At 46.2% G+C, this 22,726-nt stretch overlaps 1 protein-coding gene across 1 annotated transcript in view; it reads left to right on the top strand.

The window, feature by feature from the left end:
• Positions 1–22,726, top strand: part of gabrb2a (gamma-aminobutyric acid type A receptor subunit beta2a) — a 414,196-nt gene that overhangs the window by 311,937 nt on the left and 79,533 nt on the right. Inside the window, exon 5 of the mRNA XM_038795983.1 lies at positions 5,314–5,396. Coding sequence (XP_038651911.1) covers positions 5,314–5,396 — 83 coding nt within the window. The remainder of the gene's footprint in view (positions 1–5,313; positions 5,397–22,726) is intronic.

Below are 22,726 nucleotides of genomic sequence, written 5' to 3'. Positions count from 1 at the left end.
GGATATAAAAATAAGCAATTCCTACACTCTAGATTTCATTACTCCACGGGACAACCTCCTCCATGTACCAAAGATCTGCAGATCGAGAATTGGCCTGTTCAGTAACATGAAGACCTCTTGCAGAAACGCACCATGCTGAGTGGATGTCATCCTCAAATTGAGGGACAACTGACAATGACGAGAACTAGATGCAATGAGTTGTCCATGATTTCATATTAAGAAAGCTGAGATTGCATTGGGACCTTGGATTACTACATGCATGTCATCACTTTTATCCTTACCATGGGGAAAGTTAGAAATATAGTAATATTGGTTGGTCCTATCTCTCTGTTATCTTGCTCTTAAGATAATCATTTCCCCAACCCTGCTTAAACAAAAGCATCTGTTACCCGATGAACCCGTACCTGAACAGCACCTGTTGTGATATTACACAGATCCTCTGTGTGTGCCTGCAACATAAAAGGTGAGTGTGGTCATACATTTTCATTGTCTCAGACAGAACTGTCCATATCGGTCATCTCGGCCAATGGCTGGCATAATTCTCCTACTGTGTCTTTGTTGAAGCACTGTCTTTTCCTTGAGATCCTTAGTAGATTTGATTAATCTTTAACTGGGTAACGTTGCGTAGGGTGATGCCTATGGTGACCTTTCTACCTCGTCATCAGAACTACTTACCTTGGATGTGAGCAAAAGTATTCCCGTCATGCATTCCAACTTAATGCAGGTGCAAAAATAGGTTACAAGCGTGTTTCTAACTCCAGCAATCTTTCTTAAAAACATTACTCACTTCAATCTTACTCAGCTGATGCATGCACAAAATACCATCTTTTAACTTGGTGCAGTGGGATTGCAAGGTGCTGGACTTGAATATTGCTGTATTATTGCTCCTCATTTTAGACATGCTAATGAGCTCCCAGCAGCATTAGCAAGCACACTTGGTAGGTCGGAGTTCGTGATCAAAAATGAAACTCTGACAATATAAGGCAGCAGAAATGGGTCCCACATTCAAAAATGTTTGTATACGTGTTAAGCCACAAATTTGTTTAAATAAATGATAAGCATATAATGGAGTCGTGTCTTTTGTACACGAGGTATATATAATTCATAAACTGCTGTACACATCAAAGATGTTAAATAAATGAACACCAAGTCCTTCATACAAAGTGTAACTAGTGTTGCTCTGAAATTGCATGTTCGGTATCATGATTGGCATGCAATGTACAATGTTTCGCATATGTGCACATATATATGCATATGTAAAAATATCAGCCATCCAATACTATATATGTGAGTACTTTGGTTATATTTGCACGTATTTCATGTTAAAGATGAGATCTGTATATGGTATACATTACTCTGCTAATTTGGTCAGAAAAGTCAGTATAAGCCGATACAGGCTATCTTGTGCTTGCATTGCCGATTAATAACTTATATTTATGTAGTGCCTTTAAAGTGATGTTTCAAGGTGTTTCACAGGAACATTATCAAACAAAATTTGATGCTGAGCCACATAATGATGTATCAGGGAAGATGACAAAAAAAATTGAATGATTACAGTGCAGAAGGTTACAGTTCAGCTTATTGAGCCTGTCTTGGCCCTCTACAAGAGCATTGAGCTAGTCTTATTCCCTGTAATTTCACATAGCTATGAAAATTTTCCCTTTAAGTCCTTATTCAATTACCTTTGAAAGCCACAATTGAATTTGCCTCCATCATGCTCTCAGAGAGCTGTGTATTTCTTATTGTCATCACTCGCTGCAAAACAAAGATTTTCCTTGTGTCATCTTTAGTTCTTTGGAAATCACTTTTTATCTGTGTTCTCTCACTACCGGTGGCGGCCAAGGAATGAATGGTCGCATGCAGGATGGCTCTGCTTGAAGCATTGGTTTTGGTCCCTTTTACCGGAACTTTGGGAATTTCGGCAGAAAAGTTGTGCAGAGAGTGGAGGGGGATTAGTTCTCCCCGGATGGGCATGTCTGCAGGTTACCAACACAACAGAAGACAGTGAGTGCCTTGGCTGGGAGGGTTTATGGAGAGGTTGGGGATGGTGGATCTGTGGAGGTTTGGGCACCCAGGAGAGAGGGAGTACAACTTTTTGCATGTTTATAGGGTATATTGCCGGATTGACCTTTCAAGGCCCATAAGGATAAGATGGGAGGGAGGACCATCGGCGACTGTTGGACAAAATAGTTGAGATGGATAGGAGGTGCTCTGTGGCCCCCACAAAGGAGTTGCTTGTGGAAAGAAAGATGTTGCAGGAGCAGTTTGATCGGTTGATGATGGAAAGGGTGGTGGGTCAGCTGTGGAGGGCACCGGCGGTGCAGTATGAGTTTGAGGAGATTGCGAGATTGATTGAGATGCTTGCCCACCAGCTGTGGCGATAGGCAGCGGTAAAGGAAATTCTCCAGGTGAAGGCGGACGGAGGGGTGTAGGATCTGAAGAGGATAAATGAGGTATTCAAAGCCTTTTATGAGGGGCTGTATCAGGCCGAGCTGTGAGGGGGTGGGGGGGGGGGGGGGGGGGGGAGGCTGATATGGGTCACTTTTTAGATAGGTGGACTTCCCGAAGTTGGAGGAGAGGAAGAGACAGGCACTGGACGAGCCATTATGGCTAAAGGAGGTGATGGAGTGTATTAGCGCGATGCAGTCGGGTAAGGTACCAGGGCCAGATTGGGGGGGTTTGCGGAGGTGGTCGTGGAGGATCAAATGGGGTTTGTGAAGGGGAGGCAACTCTCGTAATATTTGAAGGTTACGGGTGGGAAACAGAGGGAAGTAGATCCTCGGAAAATAGGCGACAGGTTTAGATAAAGGATCTGGATTGGCGCAGGCTGGGAGGGCCGAAGGGCCTGTTCCTGTGCTGTAATTTTCTTTGTTCTTTGGTTGTTAAACAAAATTATGACCCCTGGCGGGGGGTGGGGGCTGCTGGAGGTGATTGTGTCAGTGAGTGCAGAGAAGGCCTTTCACCCAGTAGAGTGGACGTATTTGCATGAAATCGTACGGCGGTTTGGGTTCGCGATGAGGTTTGTGGCGTGGGATCTGTTGCTGTATGCATCCCCCATGGTAAGTGTGAGAACGAATGAGATGAGCTTAGGGTATTTGGGGCTGCCCAGGGATGTTTGCGATGCCCACATTCCATGAACGAATTTTATAAAATAACTGTAGCCTCAGTGCAGGATTCTGAATTGCTTATCTAAGTAGCCTTATGATTTTTTTCAGAATAGCACTGCAATTTTGTCGGCCGTCTGAATATTACATCAGGTGGGCCTTGAGTGTCAAAGAGCCAGCCAAGCTGCCTTCAGACCATTCTGTCCCTGATTTTCATCTATTAACAACCTGATCCACCTTTAATTTGATAGCGACGTCTAATTTGCTGGTATCTCTGGTTATTTTCAATATTCCTTATTGTGTAATTTTCTAGAAGGTAAGCCTGGGAGCACAAGGTGAAATCTTTTGAACATACTGTTCTCGTGTTCTAATGTGGTTGCTGAGCTGTGCATTTGTGCTGCTGTGCCGACAGGAATGGTGGATGCAAAATGACTTTCACTTTCCCTTCCAGAATGTTGATTCTAGAATTCTCCTTTGTCCATGCTTCTTTTTCCCCCTTCGCTCTTGCTGTATTCTATGTTTGAAAGCTGCTTGTTCAGCCATGGCATTCTTATTTTCAAGTATTTTCTACTCAGTTTTCCTGGCTTGCCACCTTTCTCTCTACTTTCAGAAACTTTGTTGAGAAGTTAACTTTGTGAACTTATCTTTGCTTTCTCCATCCAAGCCTCTCCATTTTTACTCTTGGTGTCCATCACCTCCTTGTTCTTATTATAAGATATTGAAGACATCTTTTGCAGAAGAGAAATAGTAAACAACAAATGACAGTTGTTGAAGTGCAATATATTTTCAATATAAATAACAGCAAATAAAAATGCATAAGGAATAAACAGTGTTGAGAAGCAGAAGTCACAGTTTAAGAAATTGTTTTTTTTTATAAATTTAGAGTACCCAATTATTTTTTCTTCAATTAAGGGGCAATTTAGTGTGGCCAATCCACCTAACCTGCACATCTTTGGGTTGTGGGGGTGAAACCCACATAGACATGGGGAGAATATGCAAACTCCACACGGACAGTGACCCAGTGGAATTCGAACCTGGGTCCTCAGTGTCGCAGTCCCAGTGCTAAACACTGCGCCACACGCCGCCCTCCTAAGAAATTATTTTGCCTTTCATTTGCAATACAAAATGGTGGAAACTTCTTGTTTGGATATTCAAATATACAAGACTAATACTGCTTGTAGCTACAGAATAGAAAATGCTAAATGGTTAGGCTAATGTGAGTCAAATGCATTCATACTTGACTGGGAATGGGACTTGAACTCATGAGCTTCTGACACAGATGGGATTGCTACCACCGAGCTAAGGCTGACACCTCATGCAAGAGTTTTTGGGGAAGCACGGCAGCACAAGTGGATAGCACTGTGGCTTCACAGCGCCAGGATCCCAGGTTCAATTCCTTGCTGGGTCAGTGTCTGTGCGGAGTCTGCACGTTCTCCCCGTGTCAGCGTGGATTTCCTCCGGGTGCTCTCGTTTCCTCCCACAGTCCAAAGGCGTGCAGGTTAGATGGATTGGCCATGATAAATTGTCCTTAGTGACCAAAAAGGTTAGGAGGGGTTATTGGGTTACGGGGTTACGGGGATAGGGTGGAAGTGAAGGTTTAGGTGGGTCGGTGTAGACTCGATGGGCCGAATGGCCTCCTTCTGCATTGTGGGTTCTGTGTAGTTCAGAACCAATGATATTTAGTTTATTTAGCTTTGTCAGTGAATAGCAAAACTGCAAATGTGTTACATCCTTAATACTGATATCCCTCAACTATTTTGAGGATATCAAAGCTTGGACGGCACGGTAGCACAGTGGGTAACACTGTTGCTTCACAGCACCAGAGCCCCAGGTTCGATTCCCGGCTTAGGTCACTGTCTGTGCGGAGTCCGCACGTTCTCCCCATGTCTGCATGGGTTTCCTCCGGGTGCTCCGGTTTCCTCCCACAAGTCCTGAAAGACGTGTTGTTAGGTGAATTGGACATTCTGAATTCTCCCTCTGTGTATCCGAACAGGCGCTGGAATGTGGTGACGAGGGGCTTTTCATAGTAACTTCGTTGCAGTGTTAATGTAAGCCTACTTGTGACAATAAAAATTATTATTATTATGTTCAGAAAGCTGAGGTACCTTTGAGGATTCCTGCCCCAAAAAACATCAAATATTTCAGTTTTTAAAAAGTCCAATTAAACATGATACGACAGCTGCCTATTGAATCATTATTTTCTTTGCAGAATCACCACAACAGCTGCTTGCATGATGGATCTGCGAAGATATCCACTTGATCAGCAGAACTGCACACTTGAAATAGAGAGCTGTAAGTATTCTACTCGTTCACATAATTTTTTTAGCCTCAACCTGACAACCCAACTTTATTAGCAAGTCAATTAACCGTGAAATATAATTAATGTGTGGTTTACAGGTAATGTTTGGCAACTCAGTTACTGTTTGTTAAAGGAATTGACCAGAGGGGGAGGGAAAATCTCATTAGCAACTAAAGATTTTGGGCTGGATTCTTGGTCCCAGGACGACCGGAATGCATTCGTTTAGCAGGCCCGCCCTATTATTGGGGGTAGGGAGGGGCACCCAGGTAATCCAGGAATGGGGCTGCAGCGCGGGTGGGTGGGGGGTTCAGTACCAATTTGCGGTGCAGTAGGGGTTGGCCGGCTGCAGGCCCTCGCTATCGGGCCACCCATTCAAGATGGTAGCCCGATAGCTGGATTCCCTGGGAATATCTCTTATTCTGTGCCATGCATAAATTTGCATGCGTGGACCACTGAATTGCTTACTGGTTTGCGCTCCCAAGGGGATCATAAACTGGATGCAATTTAGATCCGATGGGAGGATATAGCCCCCAAACGGAGGATCCAGCCCTTTACTTGTTTCCATGGGCTCCATCTTTTTGTGTCAAATACTGTCCAGATTTTAAACCTTATGAAGATTAAATGCAATGTCAAAAACTTAAAATTTCTCATGATAGCTAGTGGAAATTGTTTCTTTCATTACTATGGAAACAAAAGCATGACATCTCAAAGTGGGAGGACGCGGGGGTGGGTTACAGAGTAGAGGTATAGTAGGGGTGATGCACAGCCAAATGCAGAAGAAAAACCAAGTCAGTCTGGAAGGCAAAGATAGATATGGTAAGGCACAAGTGAATATGTCAAGGCTGGGTGGCATTTATTTTAATGCAAGGAGTCTTATGGGTAAGGCGAATGAACTGAGGGCTTTGATTAGCACATGGATTGGATTGGATTTGATTTGTTTATTGTCACGTGTACCGAGGTACAGTGAAAAGTATTTTTCTGCGAGCAGCTCAACAGATCATTAAGTACATGGGAAGAAAAGGGAATGAAAGAAAATGCATAATAGGGCAACACAAGGTATACAATGTAACTACATAAGCACCGGCATCGGATGAAGCATACAGGGTGTAGTATTAATGAGGTCAGTCCATAAGAGGGTCATTTAGGACTTTGGTAACAGCGGGGAAGAGCTGTTTTTGAGTCTGTTCGTGCGTGTTCTCAGACTTCTGTATCTCCTGCCCGATGGAAGAAGTTGGAAGAGTAAGTAAGCCGGGTGGGAGGGATCCTTGATTATGCTGCCCGCTTTCCCCAGGCAGCGGGAGGTGTAGATTGAGTCAATGGATGGGAGGCAGGTTTGTGTGATTGACTGGGCGGTATTCACGACTCTCTGAAGTTTCTTGCAGTCCTGGGCCGAGCAGCTGCTGTGATGCAGCAAGATAGGATGCTTTCTTTGGTGCATCTGTAAAAGTTGGTAAAGGTTAATGTGGACATGCTGAATTTCCTTACTTTCCTGAGGAAGTATAGGTGCTGTTGTCCTTTCTTGGTGGGGGCGTCGACGTGGGTGAACCAGGACAAATGTTTGGAGATGTGCACCCCTCGGAATTTGAAACTGCTAACCATCTCCACCTCGGCCCCGTTGATGCTGACAGGGGTGTGTACAGTACTTTGCTTCCTGAAGTCTGACCAGTTCTTTAGTTTTGCTGGCATTGAGGGAGAGATTATTGTCGCTGCACCACTCCACTAGGTTCACTATCTCCCTCCTGTATTCTGACTCGTCGTTATTCGAGATCCGGTCCACTATGGTTGTATCGTCAGCAAACTTGTCGATGGAATTGGAACCAAATTTTGCCACGCAGTCGTGTGTGTACAGGGAGTTGAGTAGGGGGCTAAGTACGCAGCCTTGCGGGGCCCCGGTATTGAGGACTATTGTGGAAGAGGTGTTGTTGTGATTGCGGTTTGTTGGTCAGAAAATCGAGGATCCAGTTGCAGAGTGGGGAGCCATGTCCTAGGTTTTGGAGCCATGGCTGGTATTATGATGTTGAAGGCGGAGGTGTAGTCAATAAATAGGAGTCTAATGTAGGAGTCCTTGTTGTCGAGATGCTCTAGGGATGAGTGTAGGACCAGGGAAATGGCGTCTGCTGTGGACTGGTTGCGACGATATGCGAATTGCAGTGGATCAAGGCATTCTGTTAGTATGGAGGTGATGCACTTCATGATCAACCTCTCGAAGCACTTCATTACGACTGACGTCAGGGCCACCAGATGGTAGTCATTGAGGCACGTTGCCTGGTTCTTCTTTGGCACCGATATGATAGTGGTCTTCTTGAAGCAGTTGGGGACCTCGGAGTGGAGTAGGGACAGGTTAAAGATGTTTGCGAACACCTCTGCCAGCTGGTCCGCGCAGGCTCTGAGTGCACGACCGGGGATCCTGTCTGGGCCCGTCGCCTTCCGAGGGTTCACTTTCAGGAAGGCCGATCTGACTTTGGAAGCTGTGATGGTGGTTATGGGTGAGTTATGGGCTGCTGGGGCACTCGACAGCGGATTGTTGGTTACCTGCTTGAACCAAGCACAGATTGCATTGAGTTCATCGGGGAGGGGTGCGCTGGTGCCGGAGATACTGCTCGGCTTCACTTTCTAGCCCGTTATGTTGTTTAGTCCTTGCCACAACTGCCGAGAGTCTGTCTTTGACTCTAGCTTGGTTTGATATTCTCTCTTGCCATCTCGGATGGCTTTGCGGAGGTCGTACCTGGATTTTTTGTATAGGTCAGGGTCGTCTGACTTGAACACCTCAGATCTGTCCTTCAGTAGGGAGTCAATCTTGCGATTGAGCCATGGTTTCCGGTTGGGGAACGTACGTACTGTATTCTTTGGCACGCAGTCGTCCACACATCTGCTGATGAAGTCTGTGACGGTGGTGGCATACTCATTTAAGTTGGTCGCTGAGTTCTTAAATATGGACCAGTCCACTGTCTCTAAGCAGTCACGTAAGAGTTCTTCTATTTCCTTGGACCAGCACTGCACAACCTTAGCTGGATTCTCCCGCTTGAGTTTCTGCTTGTGTGCCGGGAGAAGGAGCACCGTCTTACGGTCTGATTTCCAAAAGTGCGGTCGGGGGATGGAATGGTAGGCGCCCTTGATTTTTGAGTAGCAGTGGTCAAGAGTGTTGTCACCCCTGGTGGGACAGGAGATGTGCTGGTGGAATTTTGGCAGTATACTCTTGAGGTTGGCCTTGTTGAAGTTGAGAGTTCAGGCCAGGACCGGAAGCTAGGGAGGCAGAGGCCGCTCCAGCGCCATCCTAGCCCCCTGTGCGCCACAGAATGGGGTCCCGGAACGGGCGCCGACGCTGGAGTAAAACATTCCCGTTTTTACTCCGGCGCCGGCACTTAGCCGCTCGTTGGGAGAATCCCACCGCAGGTCTAACAAATTTGATTACCTTTTTTGAGGGGGTGACTGGACATGTAGAGGAGGGAAGGGCAGTTGATGTAGTCTACTTTAGTAAGCCATTTGACAAGGTTGTTCAAGTAGGTAAGAGTCGATGGGATCCACGGCAGTTTATCAAATTGGATCCAAAATTGGCTTAGTGACAGGAGGCAGAGGATGATGGTGAGTGGTTGTTTTTATGATTGGAAGCCTGTGACCAGTGGTGCACTGCAGGGATCCGTGCTGGTCCCTTGTTTGTAGTGCAGATTAATTATCTAGATATGAATGTGGGGGTATGATCAATAAGTTCTCAAGTGACACAAAACTTGGTTGTGTGGGAAATAACGAAGAGGAGAGCATGATATAGCTGCGCTGGTCAGATGGGCAGAAGATGGAGCATTGGGTGAGGGCGATTAAAGATGCCCCGGCCCCCACCACAATTCAGGAGTTAATATCTTTTTGAGGACAGGTGACATACTACAGAAAGTTCATCCAGACCAGGGCTTCCATCCTGGATCCCCCACACCAATTACTAAAAAAGGGGCAAGCCTGAAAGTGGTCCACCCGCCAAGTCAGGGCTTTCAAGAAGATAAAACAACTCTCCTCCGAAAATGTCTTGGCACACTATGACCCCAGGAAAGAGTTGGTGCTCACTTGCGACGCGTCTCCACATGATGTTGGGGCAGTTCTGGCACACAGAGGGCAAAACGGACAGGAACGGCCTATAGCGTTAACCTCCAGGACTTTGCCAACAGCAGAGAGAAAGTACGCCCAAATTGGAAATGAAGGACTGGCTGTGATCTTCGCGGTGAAGAAATTTCACCAGTACTTGTATGGGCAGAAATTCACAATAATCACAGACCACAAGTCATTGCTGGGCTTGCTGAAAGAAGACAAAGAATCAATCGCTTTGGACGGGATCCAATGCTGGGCCCTACTACTGACAGCATACCAATATCAATTGGAGCATCGGCTGGGAACGCGGGTGGCAAATGCCAATGCACTAAGCAGGCTGCCATTACCGGACACCCCGCCATTGGTACTCAAAATAGAAGAAAAGGTGATGACACTACATTTCCTGGACACTCTTCCAGTGGCCACACAAAACATTTGTTTGTGGAACCAAAGGGACCCGGTTTTAGCAAAAAAAAAACACTGGTGCTAACGGGACAAGACTAGTCCTGGCGGAATTCCACCCTTACTGGAGCAGAAGAGAGCAGATCACTGTGGAAGATGGGATACTGCTATGGGGAGCTTGAGTAATAGTTCCAAGTCAAAGCCGTCGAACCATACTGGCTGAACTACATCATGGACACCCTGAAGTCTCAAAAATGAAGATACTGGCCAGTAGTTATGTCTGGTGGCTGGGCCGAGACACAGAGATAGCGGCATTGGTGTGTCGGTGCCAAGAATGCCAACAAGGGCAGGAGGTACCATTGGCAGCCCCGCTGCACTCATGGGAATGGCCGGGTAGACCATGGTCGCGACATCATGTCGATTTTGGCCCGTTTATGGGTTCAATGTCTTTTGTGATTGTAGACACCCATTCCAAATGGCTGATGTCTACAAAATGAACTCGGCAAACACAACAGCACAATAGAAAAACTTTGCACCTCATTTGCAACACATGGTATCCCGGAGGTGTTGGTTTCAGATAATTGATCGGTTTTCACCAGCCAGGAGTTCACAAAATACATGAAGTCAAATTGCGTTCGGCACATAAGGACGCACCATACCAGCCGGCGTCAAATAGGTTGGCAGAGAGAACCGTCCAGACCCTAAAAGTGGGGTTGAAAAAACACTCAGCAGCATAAGTAGAGACTAAACTGTCGCATTGGCGATTCGACTATAGGACAACCCACACGCCACAACGGGAATAGCACCGGCGGAGCTACTCATGAGCAGACGACTCCGAACCAGGCTGAGTACTATTCCCAAATTTAGGCGGAAGAGTAGAACAACACCAAGAGGCCCAATGCAGGGGCCACAACAACACTCGCCGAGAAAAGCAGCTCAATGCGGGTGAAATGCGACTGTCCTGTTGTCTGTCCTGCTACCAACTGCCGAGTCGGTTCAGTCACATGATGCATGTCTGGCGCCACCCACTGGCAGGAGGTAATTCCTGTGAATTCATGCAATGATGAATAGTTTTGTGCATTTATACAGATATATACATTTATACACAGATGTGCATGTATGCATATTGTTGCGCGTTTTACTGGAGTGTATTAACACGCCTCCGTTTAAAGGCCGTGTGCTTAACACTGCTATGGCTCTGTGTATGTAATTATGCTCAGGAGTCGCCAGGTGCCGTATTTAGACACCTCACAAGTATATCAAGGTCAGGTTCAAAGTAATAAATCTGTACACCGATTAGTAAGTCCAAACGATTGATATTTATTATGACAAATATAATAAATACACATGCATACGCTAAAGAGACTAACTTACTTCTAATACTAAACAACTAAAATACTTATCTAGACAGCAACAGGCAAGGTCAGGGAGCAAGGTCTTCGTCCCGTTCTTGGTCTGCAACTCTCAGGTATTTAAAGTTGTCAGGGCCTAGCAAAGTCTGGATCACGTAGCGATCGTCGTGGTGGCACTTACAGTTCGATGGCTGATGCTCAACGGCCGGTGCTGAAACTGGAGTCAGGATGCGATGTAACGAGTCTGGGCCGGAGTCTGGAAGCAACAGACCGAACCATGTGCGGGGTCTACTTTTATAGGTCCCCCAAAGTCCGTGCCCCTTCGGGGCGGTCTTTTACCTGCCATGTATCGATTGTGCCTTTTCCCAATCGAGATCTTCCAAACCCCCCAATCTGAGGGTCGCTTCTCGATGGGTGGGGCGGTACCTATGGTTCTTTGTGTTGGATACTATGGTGCCGTTCTGTCTGGGCGTCTACTCAAAAGTATCCATTCATACTTAAATGTTTCTATTGTGTGAGGTCTGGATCTGGATCACCTCATTACTATGTAGATCTTGTTGCCATTTACACCTTTGGCTGACACTCTGCACCTGGCCACAAACTGGTTTCTGTACGTGCAGAATGCTAATTAGTCTTCTGCAAACTGCTTGTCCTTGCTAAGACTGTTTTTCCCTGCAGCCTTAGCAGTTCTCCATTTTGTAGCCCAGTGTCCATCTTAGGTGGCTACAATATCACCACACAAAGTAGACTGGAATATGGCCTTGTGGCATTTTACCACAAGAATGGGAGATTCAGTTGCACTCCAAACCTGTAAAAATACTTGTTGAGTGGGAAGGAATTTTGTGTGGCAGCAACCAATGCTATTTTGTAGAGCCCAGAAGAGCACTCCTCCTCTGCTTAGTCTCTTAAAGAGTTCCTACTTTGATTTATTTTTTCTCAGTTGGATCATCAGCTTCTACTGGACAGAGTGTGCATGACGTATGGTCCACCCAGAACTTATTTGAGAATCTATGAATGTTATAGGATTCCTGTTCAAATATATAAATTTCCACATGCTTCTTCCAGGCAACTGCCCAGGCTTTGTTCTGTGGGCACTGGCTATATGGCGATGACAGAGCAAACTTACAATGAACCATAAGTTCTTGCTTTTTCAGGCACTACTTTCCCATTTCCATTAGTCAGGAAGTGTCAAAATCTCCCACTCAACATTTTAAGACAACTTTTATTTTTCCTTCAAATCATATTTATTTAGTATATTTGTCTTTTATGTTTCCTAAATTATGAGGGCTACAACTATGTTAGGGGAACTGCTTCTCCAAAATACAAACAGAAATTATAAACTACATGAATAATCCCTAGACTGCTTATCATTGCTGAAATGCTACTCAAAATAGACCAAAAATCAAAACAAACTAAAATGCAGTGCTTCCAACAACGAACAGCATCTTACTAACAGCAGGTCAAACCACTGCAAATTCACAAGCAATGCTTTGTGTAGTTAACATAATTGCACATCACTTTTGGGAATGTATTGTTTACTTTTTCTTAAAGAAAACCAAAGCACTGTCAACATCTGAGAACACAACAGGATAATAGAGTTCTATGTGAAAGGTCAGACACCACCCAGGTTAAAGCATTTATCTAAGACACTGTGGTGTCTGCAGAAATCTATTCACTTGTTCGTTAACCAGTTAGGCCTGCATAGTGAATATAGCAACAATGATTTGATTTTGAGACATATTCCTTCAGCAATAAATGTCTTAAATGTTCGCAGCACTTGTTTTGTAAAAATGTTTTAATGTCAGTGGCATACTGGACAGATTTCAATTGTTTGCCTGTTATATATATGTATGTGTGTGATGGAAATATTGGGCAGGACTTTCCACGCAACCCACTGTGTGTTTCACGAAGGCGGCCCACCATTGACTGACAGTGGGATCTTGACCCGCCATTATCAGCAGGATTTTCTGTTGAATACACTCCCTGCCACTCGAAAACCCACAGCGTGGATGTGCCATCAGTGAGACCGGAAGATCTCACTGGCGTGAATGGCTGAAATGTTCTGGCCATTGTATAGGTAGTTCAAAAATAATGAAGTCAGAATAATCAAATGAATACTCTATATCGAATTATTGTATTTAACCACAGTGAAAGATTTGGTAAATAATAAGCTTAATATTGCAGAATTTGGGGTAATTGGGAATATTTTCACAATACCAAGAAATGGGTGTGGCTTGGGAAGGAATTACAAGAAGCACAATTTAAAATGCAGGTGGTATTTGACAAAGGTAACTGTCATAATATGCACTCACACACATCATGAGGTAAAGACAGGCAGTGATAGACACCCAGGTTAGCCAATCAACACACAGGACAGAACACAACCAATCACTAGACAGAACACTAGAGGGGTGCTTCCGACTATAAAACACACGAGGCATCAGCACTCCGCTTCTTTCCACTGGTGACAACTGTAGTGACAGTCAGGGTGTATATATTAGTTAGCATCTTCTACACGTGGCTCAGGGCTAGCCTGGTCGAGTTAGTTAGAGTTAGCATACTTAGAGTAGTAGAGTGTCAACCCTCAGCAAGTTGTGTGCCTTGTTACAGAAGTTCAATAAATCGTATTGAACCAACGTCTAAGTTTGGTGTCTGTTTTCCAGTCTTACTGCATCTAGTTGCAGTCTGTCTCACCCTAGGGTAAATAACACGACAGTAACCTGGAATGGTTTCATACAATATTTTGGCTTCAAGGTTCTGCTCTCAAGCACAAATTTTTTTGGCACTATGGGTACTGTTGTTTTTACCAAAGTGCCATGCTCACCTCTTCTGCTCACTTGCAGCATTGTACAGGATAAATTCCTTCTTGGTGCGGGCATTAGCCCAGGTATTGCAATGCATGCATCAAAGGTAAGTGAATTGTTATGTCAGTCACAACAGTCATTCAAGACATCATATTGTTATTTTGGACCTTGCTGCTCGAGTTAATGTCCTATCTTAAGTACGCTCAGCTGAACATGCATTCAGCAGTACCATGAACCCCCACCAATACTATTTAAAAGGATCAACAGCAACTTGGAGTCCAGTTGCTGCTTATTTTGACAGGCACTGTGAATGTACTGGATGTTTTGAGGGGTCAGTTCTACCGAAGAAGTCTGCATGGTGTGGCACTGCAAGTGGGAGAGGCATTGGCTGTAATTGCAAGGATTCTGGGGACACCACTTGCTCCCAGTCCTGAGTAACGTATTAGCAGTTCCCCTTGGGCTGCAGCATGAGAGGTAGATGGTGCACAGGCAGCAAAGGAAGACAGGCTGATAGTAGCAGGAGTGGGGAGGTTTTCTTTGAACAGCATCAATGGGGCTGAGGTGGAGATGGTTAGAAGTTTCAAATTCCTAGGGGTGCACATCTCCAAAAATCTCTCCTGGTCCACCCAGATCGATGCTACCACCAAGAAAGCACAACAGCGTCTATACTTCCTCACAAAACTATGGAAATTCAGCATGTCCACATTAACCCTCACCAACTTTTACAGATGCATCATAGAAAGCATCCTATCTGGCTGCATCACAGTCTGGTATGGCAATTGCTCGGCCCAGGACTGCAAAAATCTTCAGAGAGTCGTGAACACCGCCCAGTCCATCACGCGAACCTGCCTCCCATCCATTGTCTCCATCTCCACCTCCCGCTGCCTGGGGAAAGCGGGCAATATAATCAAAGACCCCTCCCACCCGGCTTACTCACTCTTCCAATTTCTTCCATCGTGCAGGAGATACAGAAGTCTGAGAATGCGCATGAAAAGAGTCAAAAGCAGCTTCTTCCCCGCTGTTACCAGACTCCTAAGCGACCCTCTTATGGACTGACCTCATTAACACTACACACTGTATGCTTCATCCGATGCCGGTGCTTATATAGTTACATTGTATACCTTGTGTTGCCCTATTATGTATTTTCTTTTATTCCCTTTTCTTCCCATGTACTTAATGATCTGTTAAGCTGCCCGCAGAAAAATACTTTTCACTGTACCTCGGTACACGTGACAATAAACAAATCCAATCCAATCCTGGTTGCCTTATTCACTTAGGGTCCTTTGGTGCATTATTTTGACTCCATCTAACCCAGGGGCAGTGTATGCATGAGTTGATTCACGAAGAAGGTGCTCACAGAACTCTGCCACCTCTTGGAACCAGGACTGCAGGATCAGAGTGTGAGAAGAAGGCTCTGCTAGTGGCCATGAAAGTGACAATTGTTTGAATTTCTCCATGTCTGGATCCTTCTCTGCTGGTGTAGATAGTGAATCTAACATCTCCCAGTTTGCTGTCTGTGGCTGAATCAGAGAAGAGACTGAGACTCTATGTCAGACCAGGAGACATCATTGTGTTTTCTTTGAACAGAGAGAAGGAGGCAAAGCATACCGGACAACTTTGCCAGATAGAAGATTCCATTAGCTGCAGGATACCATTGATTGTACAGATGCAGCTTCCAGATGCTGCAATTCAATATTGTGATGTACGAAAATTGCAAAAGCTACCACTCATCAAATATGCTGTTGGTGTGTGACATTGTTCCCCACATCATGCCAGTGAGTACCTGCTATTCAGGCGGCAATAATGGTGGCATTCATTCTGCGGCAGTCAGCAATCTTTCAGCTGCTTTGTTAAACCAAAGGTCGGCCTTAGACAGAAATAACTATTTCCTTTACATAGAGCTCTTCACACTCCTTTGCAATCCAACCACACATGACCAGCATGTGTACAGTGAGAACTCTGTTACCATGCAGAATGGGTTGACACGGTGGCACAGTGGTTAGCACTGCTGCCTCACAGTGCCAGAGACCCACGTTCAATTCCGGCCTTGGGCGACTGTCGAGCTTGCACTTTCTCCCCGTGTCTTCATGGGTTTCCTCCAGGTGGCATGGTAGCACAGTGGTTATCATTGTTGTTTATCGGCTCCAGGGTCCCAGGTTTGATTCCCAGCTTGGGTCATTGTGCGGAGTCTGCACCTTCTTCCTGTGTCTTTGTGGGTTTCCTCCGGGTGCTCCGGTTTCTTCCCACAGTCCAAAGAATTGCATGTTAGGTGGACTGGCCATGCGAAATTGCCCCTTAGTGTCCAAAAAGATTAGGTGGGGTTATTGGGTTATGGGAATAGTGTGGAGGTGTGGTTTAAGTAAGGTACCCTTTCCAAGGGCTGGTGCAGACTCGTTAGGCCAAATAGCCTCCTTCTGCACTGTAAATTCTATGATTCTAGGTGCTCTGGTTTCCTCCCACAGTCCAAATAAGTGCAGGTTAGGTAAATTGCCGCTTAGTACCCAAAGATGTCCAGATTATCTGGGGTTACGGGGTTAGGACGAGGGAGTTGGCCTCGGTAGAGTGCTGGTTTAATGCATCCATGCAGACTTGATGGACCAAATGGCCACCTTCTCCACTGTAGGAATTTTATGATTTTATGGTCATTGTGCAGGAAGTTTGATGCTGGTACAAGACTTGCACTTTCCAAACCACTCTTGTGGAGTCCGGACAGCTGGGACCGGAGCACCCAGTGCACTTGCCGGCGGCTCATGCTTCACCCTGTCGCCCTATTCCGGGTGCTGTCTCTGAGAAGCATCGCCGTCAGTGGGGTGTGTCATGGGGAATTGAGTGGCCACGATCGCCACTCCGTAGGGTGGCTCTGGGTCGGCACCCAGAGACCCTTCCTCTCGGTTGGTGCCCATAGGGCCCTGGTGTTCACTTCAGGAGGGAGGGGCAGCTGGATCGAGCCCCGGCTAACCCTGCTTCATCTGCCTCTGCCTCTGCCAGCCCTGGCGTCCCCCCAATGTCTACGGCACAGTGTCAACGCCCTCGGTGATGCCCTTCAGTGACCCCAGCAATGCCCACCTGCGACTGGGACACGTTCCCCAGCAACTGGGACATGCTGTGCAACACGTTGGCTATGCCCACCTAAGAATGGGACATGTCAAGGTCCACCTGGTTCCCCAGCGACTGGGATATGCTGTTGAGGTGCTTAGCCATGGCGCTCACCCATGGCTGCCACTGACTGTGCATCGCCTTGGATACCTCCGCTCATGCTGCCGACGGCGTGCATCAGGTTCTCCAATGGGGTCGCCTTCCAAGCAATTTTGGCCTCGGTGCCATGCATTGCGAATGCCATCTCCTGTGCCCGTTGCCTCTGGGACTCCTCCAATCGGCTACGGACCAGCTGGAGTGTCTCTGACATCCCCCTCTGAATCTCATGGCCGCACCCTAGCCTCTGTATGATTTCCAGGTGAACCTGGCCCAGAGGCTCAGCATCCGACTGGGGCCCTGCTGAGTCCTGGGATCTAGCAGACCTCCGACTGCTGTCTCACCTGGGATTTCCTGCTTCCACCTGATGTGCAGCAGCAGCAGTGAGGTGCCAACCAGATTCTGCCCCAGAATAATGACCACTACTGTTGCCCACTGAGATGTGTGACTCTGCGCTGGTGGTAAGGTGGGGATGATAATTGTGACGCTTCAACAGTGGTCTCCTCAGTGCCCTCTTCCGAGGTGTTCTCATGGGAGGCAGAGGAGGGTTTGGGGGACCAGCCCGGATGGGCCAGTATCGTTGGATAGAGATCCTGTGGGAGGGATGGGTCAGTCTGTATGGCATTAATAACTCATGTCTGGCAGTCATCTGGGTGGGGACAGTGGAACCTCACCTGACTTCTATATTTGTGACTGATCAGTCCTCGGCCATGCCTCCGACTTCCAGGACCCATTCCTCATACAGGGTGAGGACTCTGATGTCTGGCACCCGGCTGCACGTCTGAGTCCTTTCCCACCTGTTATGGACCAATTTCCCCTGTGGAGACACAGAGGGGGCATCGTTAGCCACATGCTTCATTTATCGTCTGGGGGGAGAGCTCAGTGAGGGATTCGGGAGGGGGGGAGATGGCCCATTTTGGTTGGGGGGGGGGAATGGAGAGTATGGGGGTAGGAGCGTCAGTCCAGTGTCAAATCACCATGGGGCCTGGTGGAGGTCGTTGATCTTCTTGCGGCACTGGGTGCTGATCCTCCTGGTCTCACTCCTCAAGCTGACGGCTGCAGCCACTTTCTCCCAGGCATCACTGGCTGTCCTGTGGCTGAAATTCCAGGACTCTTGGGGGAACAGGGTATCCTGTCTGGCCTCTGTAGCGTCCAGTATTCTGCCCAGGTCAGCATTGCCGAATCGTGGGGCTAGTCTTCTCAGTGATGTGGCTGCAAGCTGTGTGGGTTTGACTGTGCAGGATCGGTTTAAGTGCTCCTCTCCCTTGTTAAACAAAGAAGAACAAAGAACAAAGAAAATTACAGCACAGGAACAGGCCCTTCAGCCCTCCCAGCCTGCGCCAATCCAGATCCTTGTGACCCCTTGTAATTGACACGCCCACTCTTGGGAAAAGCTTGTTGCTATCCACCCTGTCCATACCTCTCATAATTTTGTAGACCTCAACCAGGTCCCCCCTCAACCTCCGTCTTTCCAACAAAAACAATCCTAATCTACTCAACCTTTGTTCATAGCTAGCACCCTCCATACCAGGGAATATCCTGGTGAACCTCCTCTGCACCCTCTCTAAAGCATCCACATCCTTCTGGTAATGTGGCGACCAGAACTGCACGCAGTATTCCAAATGTGGCCTAACCAAAGTCATATACAACTGTAACATGACCTGCCGACTCTTGTACTCAATACCCCGTCCAATGAAGGCAAGCATGCTGTATGTCTTCTTAACCATTCTATCGACCTGCGTTGCCACCTTCAGGGTACAATGGACCTTAACTCCCAGATCTCTCTGTACATCAATTTTCCCCAGGACTCTTCCATTGACCGTATAGTCCGCTCTTGAATTAGATCTTCCAAAATGCATCACCTCGCATTTGCCTGTATTGAACTCCATCTGCCATTTCTCTTCCCAACTCTCCAATCTATCTATATTTTGCTGTATTCTCTGACAGTCCTCGCTATCTGCAACTCCACCAATCTTAGTGTCATCTGCAAACTTGCTACTCAGACCACCTATACCTTGCTCCAGATCATTTATGTATATCACAAACAACAGTGGTCCGAGCACGGATCCCTGTGGAACACCACTAGTCACCTTTCTCCATTTTGAGACACTCCCTTCCACCACTACTCTCTGTTTCCTGTTGCCCAGCCAGTTCTTTATCCATCTAGCTAGTACACCCTGAACCCCATACGGCTTCACTTTTTCCATCAACCTGCCATGGGAAACTTTATCAAACGCCTCACTGAAGTCCATGTATATGACATCTACAGCCCTTCCCTCATCAATTAACTTTGTCACTTCCTCAAAGAATTCTATTAGGTTTGTAAGGCATGACCTTCCCTGCACAAAACCATGCTGTCTATCACTGATAAGTTAATTTTTTTCCAAATGTGAATAGATTCTATCCCTCAGTATTTTCTCCAACAGTTTGCCCACCAGTGATGTCAAGCTCACAGGTCTATAATCCCCTGGATTATCCCTGATACCCTTCTTAAACAAAGGGACAACATTAGCAATTCTCCAGTCCTCCGGGACCTCACCCGTGCTCAAGCATGCTGCAAAGATATCTGTTAAGGCCCCAGCTACTTCATCCCTCGCTTCCCTCAGTAACCTGGGATAGACCCCATCCGGACCTGGGGTCTTGTCCACCTTAATGCCTTTTAGAATACCCAAAACCTCCCCCTTTCTTATGCCGACTTGACCTAGAGTATTTAAACATCCATCCCCAGCCTCAACATCCATCATGTCCCTCTCCTTGATGAATACCGATGCAAAGTACTCATTAAGAATCTCACCCATTTCCTCTGACTCCACGCATAAATTCCCTCTTTTGTCTTTAAGTGGGCCAATCCTTTCTCTAGTTACCCTCTTGCTCCTTATATACGAATAAAAGGCTTTGGGATTTTCCTTAACCCTGTTAGCCAAAGGTATTTCATGACCCCTTTTAGCCCTCTTTATTGCGCGTTTGAGATTTGTCCTACTTTCCCGATATTCCTCCAAAGCTTCATCAGTTTTAAGTCGCCTAGATCTTATGTATGCTTCCTTTTTCATCTTAGCTAGTCCCACAATTCCACCCGTCATCCATGGTTCCCTAACCTTTCCATTTCTATCCTTTAGGACCGCTCTCGTCTTTGTCCATGAGTATTCTAAAACTTACAGAATTGTGATCGCAATTCCCAAAGTAATCACCGACTAAAACTTCAACCACCTGGCCGGGATCATTCCCCAATACCAGGTCCAGTATGGCCCCTTCCTGAGTTGGACTATTTACATACTGCTCTAAAAATGCTCCTTCCAAATTCTGCTCCATCTACGCCTCCAACACTACAAGAGTCCCATTCAATATTGGGGCAGTTAAAATCTCCCATCACGACCACCCTATTGCTCCTACAATTTTCCATAATCTGTCTACATATTTGTACCTCTACTTCACGGTCGCTTTTGGGAGGCCTGTAGTAAAGTCCCAACAATGTTACTGCACCCTTCCTATTTCTTAGCTCTACCCATATTGCCTCAGTGCTCGAATCTTCCATCGTGTCCTCCTTAATCACAGCTGTGATATCACCTCTAACCAGTAATGCAACTCCTCCACCCCTTTTACCTCCCTCTCTATCCCTCCTGAAGCATCTATACCCTGGGATATTTAGTTGCCAATCTTGCCCTTCCCTCAACCAAGTCCCAGTAATACCAATGACATCATATTCCCAGGTACTAATCCAAGCCCTACGTTCATCTGCCTTACCTGCTACACTTCTCGCATTAAAACATATGCACCTCAGACCATCTGTCCATTTGCGTTCATCATTTCTTCCCTGTCTACTCTTCCCCTTAGTCACATTGAGTTTATTATCTAGTACCTTACTGGCTTTAGTTGCTGCCTCTTTACTGACCTGTAACTTCCTAATCTGGTTCCCATCCCCCTGCCACATTAGTTTAAAACCTCCCCAACAGTGTTAGCAAAAGCACCCCCTAGGACATTGGTTCCAGTCCTGCCCAGGTGTAGACCATCTGATTTGTAATGGTCCCACCACCCCAGAACCGGTTCCAATGTCCCATAATTTTGAACCCCTCTCTCCTGCATCTCACAAGCCACGTATTCATTCTGACTATTCTTGAATTTCTACTCTGACTGTCTCGTGGCACTGGTAGCAATCCTGAGATTACTACCTTTGAGGTCCTACTTTTCAACTTATCTCCTAACTCCCTAAATTCTGATTGTCGGACCTCATCCCGTTTTTTACCTATATCGTTGGTGCCTATATGCACCATGACAACTGGCTATTCACCCTCCCCCTTCAGTATGTCCTGCAGCCGATCTGAGACATCCCTGACTTGTGCACCCAGGAGGCAAAATACCATTCGGGTGTCTCTTTTTCGACCACAGAAACGCCTGTCTACTCCCCTTATGATTGAATCCCCTAGCTGGGGGTGGGCAATCGCAGTCCTGGCCAATCAGCCAGTGGGTCTATTATTTGCAGTGAGAAGCCATGGGCCTCATATAGTGGATCCATTAATGTTTTATAGCAGTGACGGCCTCGCTGGGCCCAAGTGACGGGAAGCTCATGGCAATTCTCGCTCACTACCTACCATACTTGGAAACCTTTTAGTTAAATGGCGCCACTATGTCTGCTAAACCTGTGATTAAGAGATTAACAGCTGGGCAACATGTGACGTCACTCATGGGAGGTGCTGGGTCTGTTCTCAGTTTCGTTTTTCAGCACTGCCCTGTTTCTCTATTTTCAGTTTCATTTTTAAAGTTCTGCTCTGGACCCTGAGGACTGGAGGTATTTCTCAGATTGAATACTGAATACTTCTGTCCCAAGGACTATGTGCACAAATCTGTAATCGCCTGAGTGTTAAGTTTATTAATAAGTGAGATTTGACCTGCGTATGTGGATTTTGCTTCATTGATTGAAAGCTTACACGTAGCTGGGAAAGTAAGCTCAAAGACCTTTTTTTTTAATGAACTATTCAACTGTTAATTGAAAAGCTGTATTTTCCTGGATGTTAATGGGGTTAATCCTGTGTTAATAATAAAGTTTCTTTTAATATATAATATCCTGAGTTGTCCTGAAGCGAAGAATCCTTCCCTCAGAGTTTGCAAATTGAAATATTGCTGGGTACTTGTCCGGTTTGCGCACGTGAGGTAGAGACAGCCTGAGTAAGACAGGTAGAGTGAGGTTTGAAATTTGGTAATTTGGAGCATTGTGGTAATCAAAAGAGATAAGTGGTGAATTTAATTTTCTTGTTTTTCAGTTAAAAATTAAGTGCACTAGTTAGCTGGAGCTGCCCCCACCCTAATTGCTGAGTGGCAGTTATCTGTCAATCACCTGAAGCCTGATTAGAGGAAAAGGTGTAAATTGCATTCTTCTGTTCGAAGTAACTAGTGAGTCATCTCAGTTTAGCTGGGTTCTATATAAGAGAGGCATAAAGTGCACACTCAGTAAGCTTTGCACACATGAAGTTCAGAGAGCGAGAGTGAGGATTGAAATTTGGTAAT

Source organism: Scyliorhinus canicula, chromosome 4 (assembly GCF_902713615.1).
Source record: "Scyliorhinus canicula chromosome 4, sScyCan1.1, whole genome shotgun sequence".
Lineage (NCBI taxonomy): Eukaryota > Metazoa > Chordata > Chondrichthyes > Carcharhiniformes > Scyliorhinidae > Scyliorhinus > Scyliorhinus canicula.
Note: the sequence above shows the minus strand (reverse complement) of the source record. Positions and strands in the feature narration are given on the sequence as shown.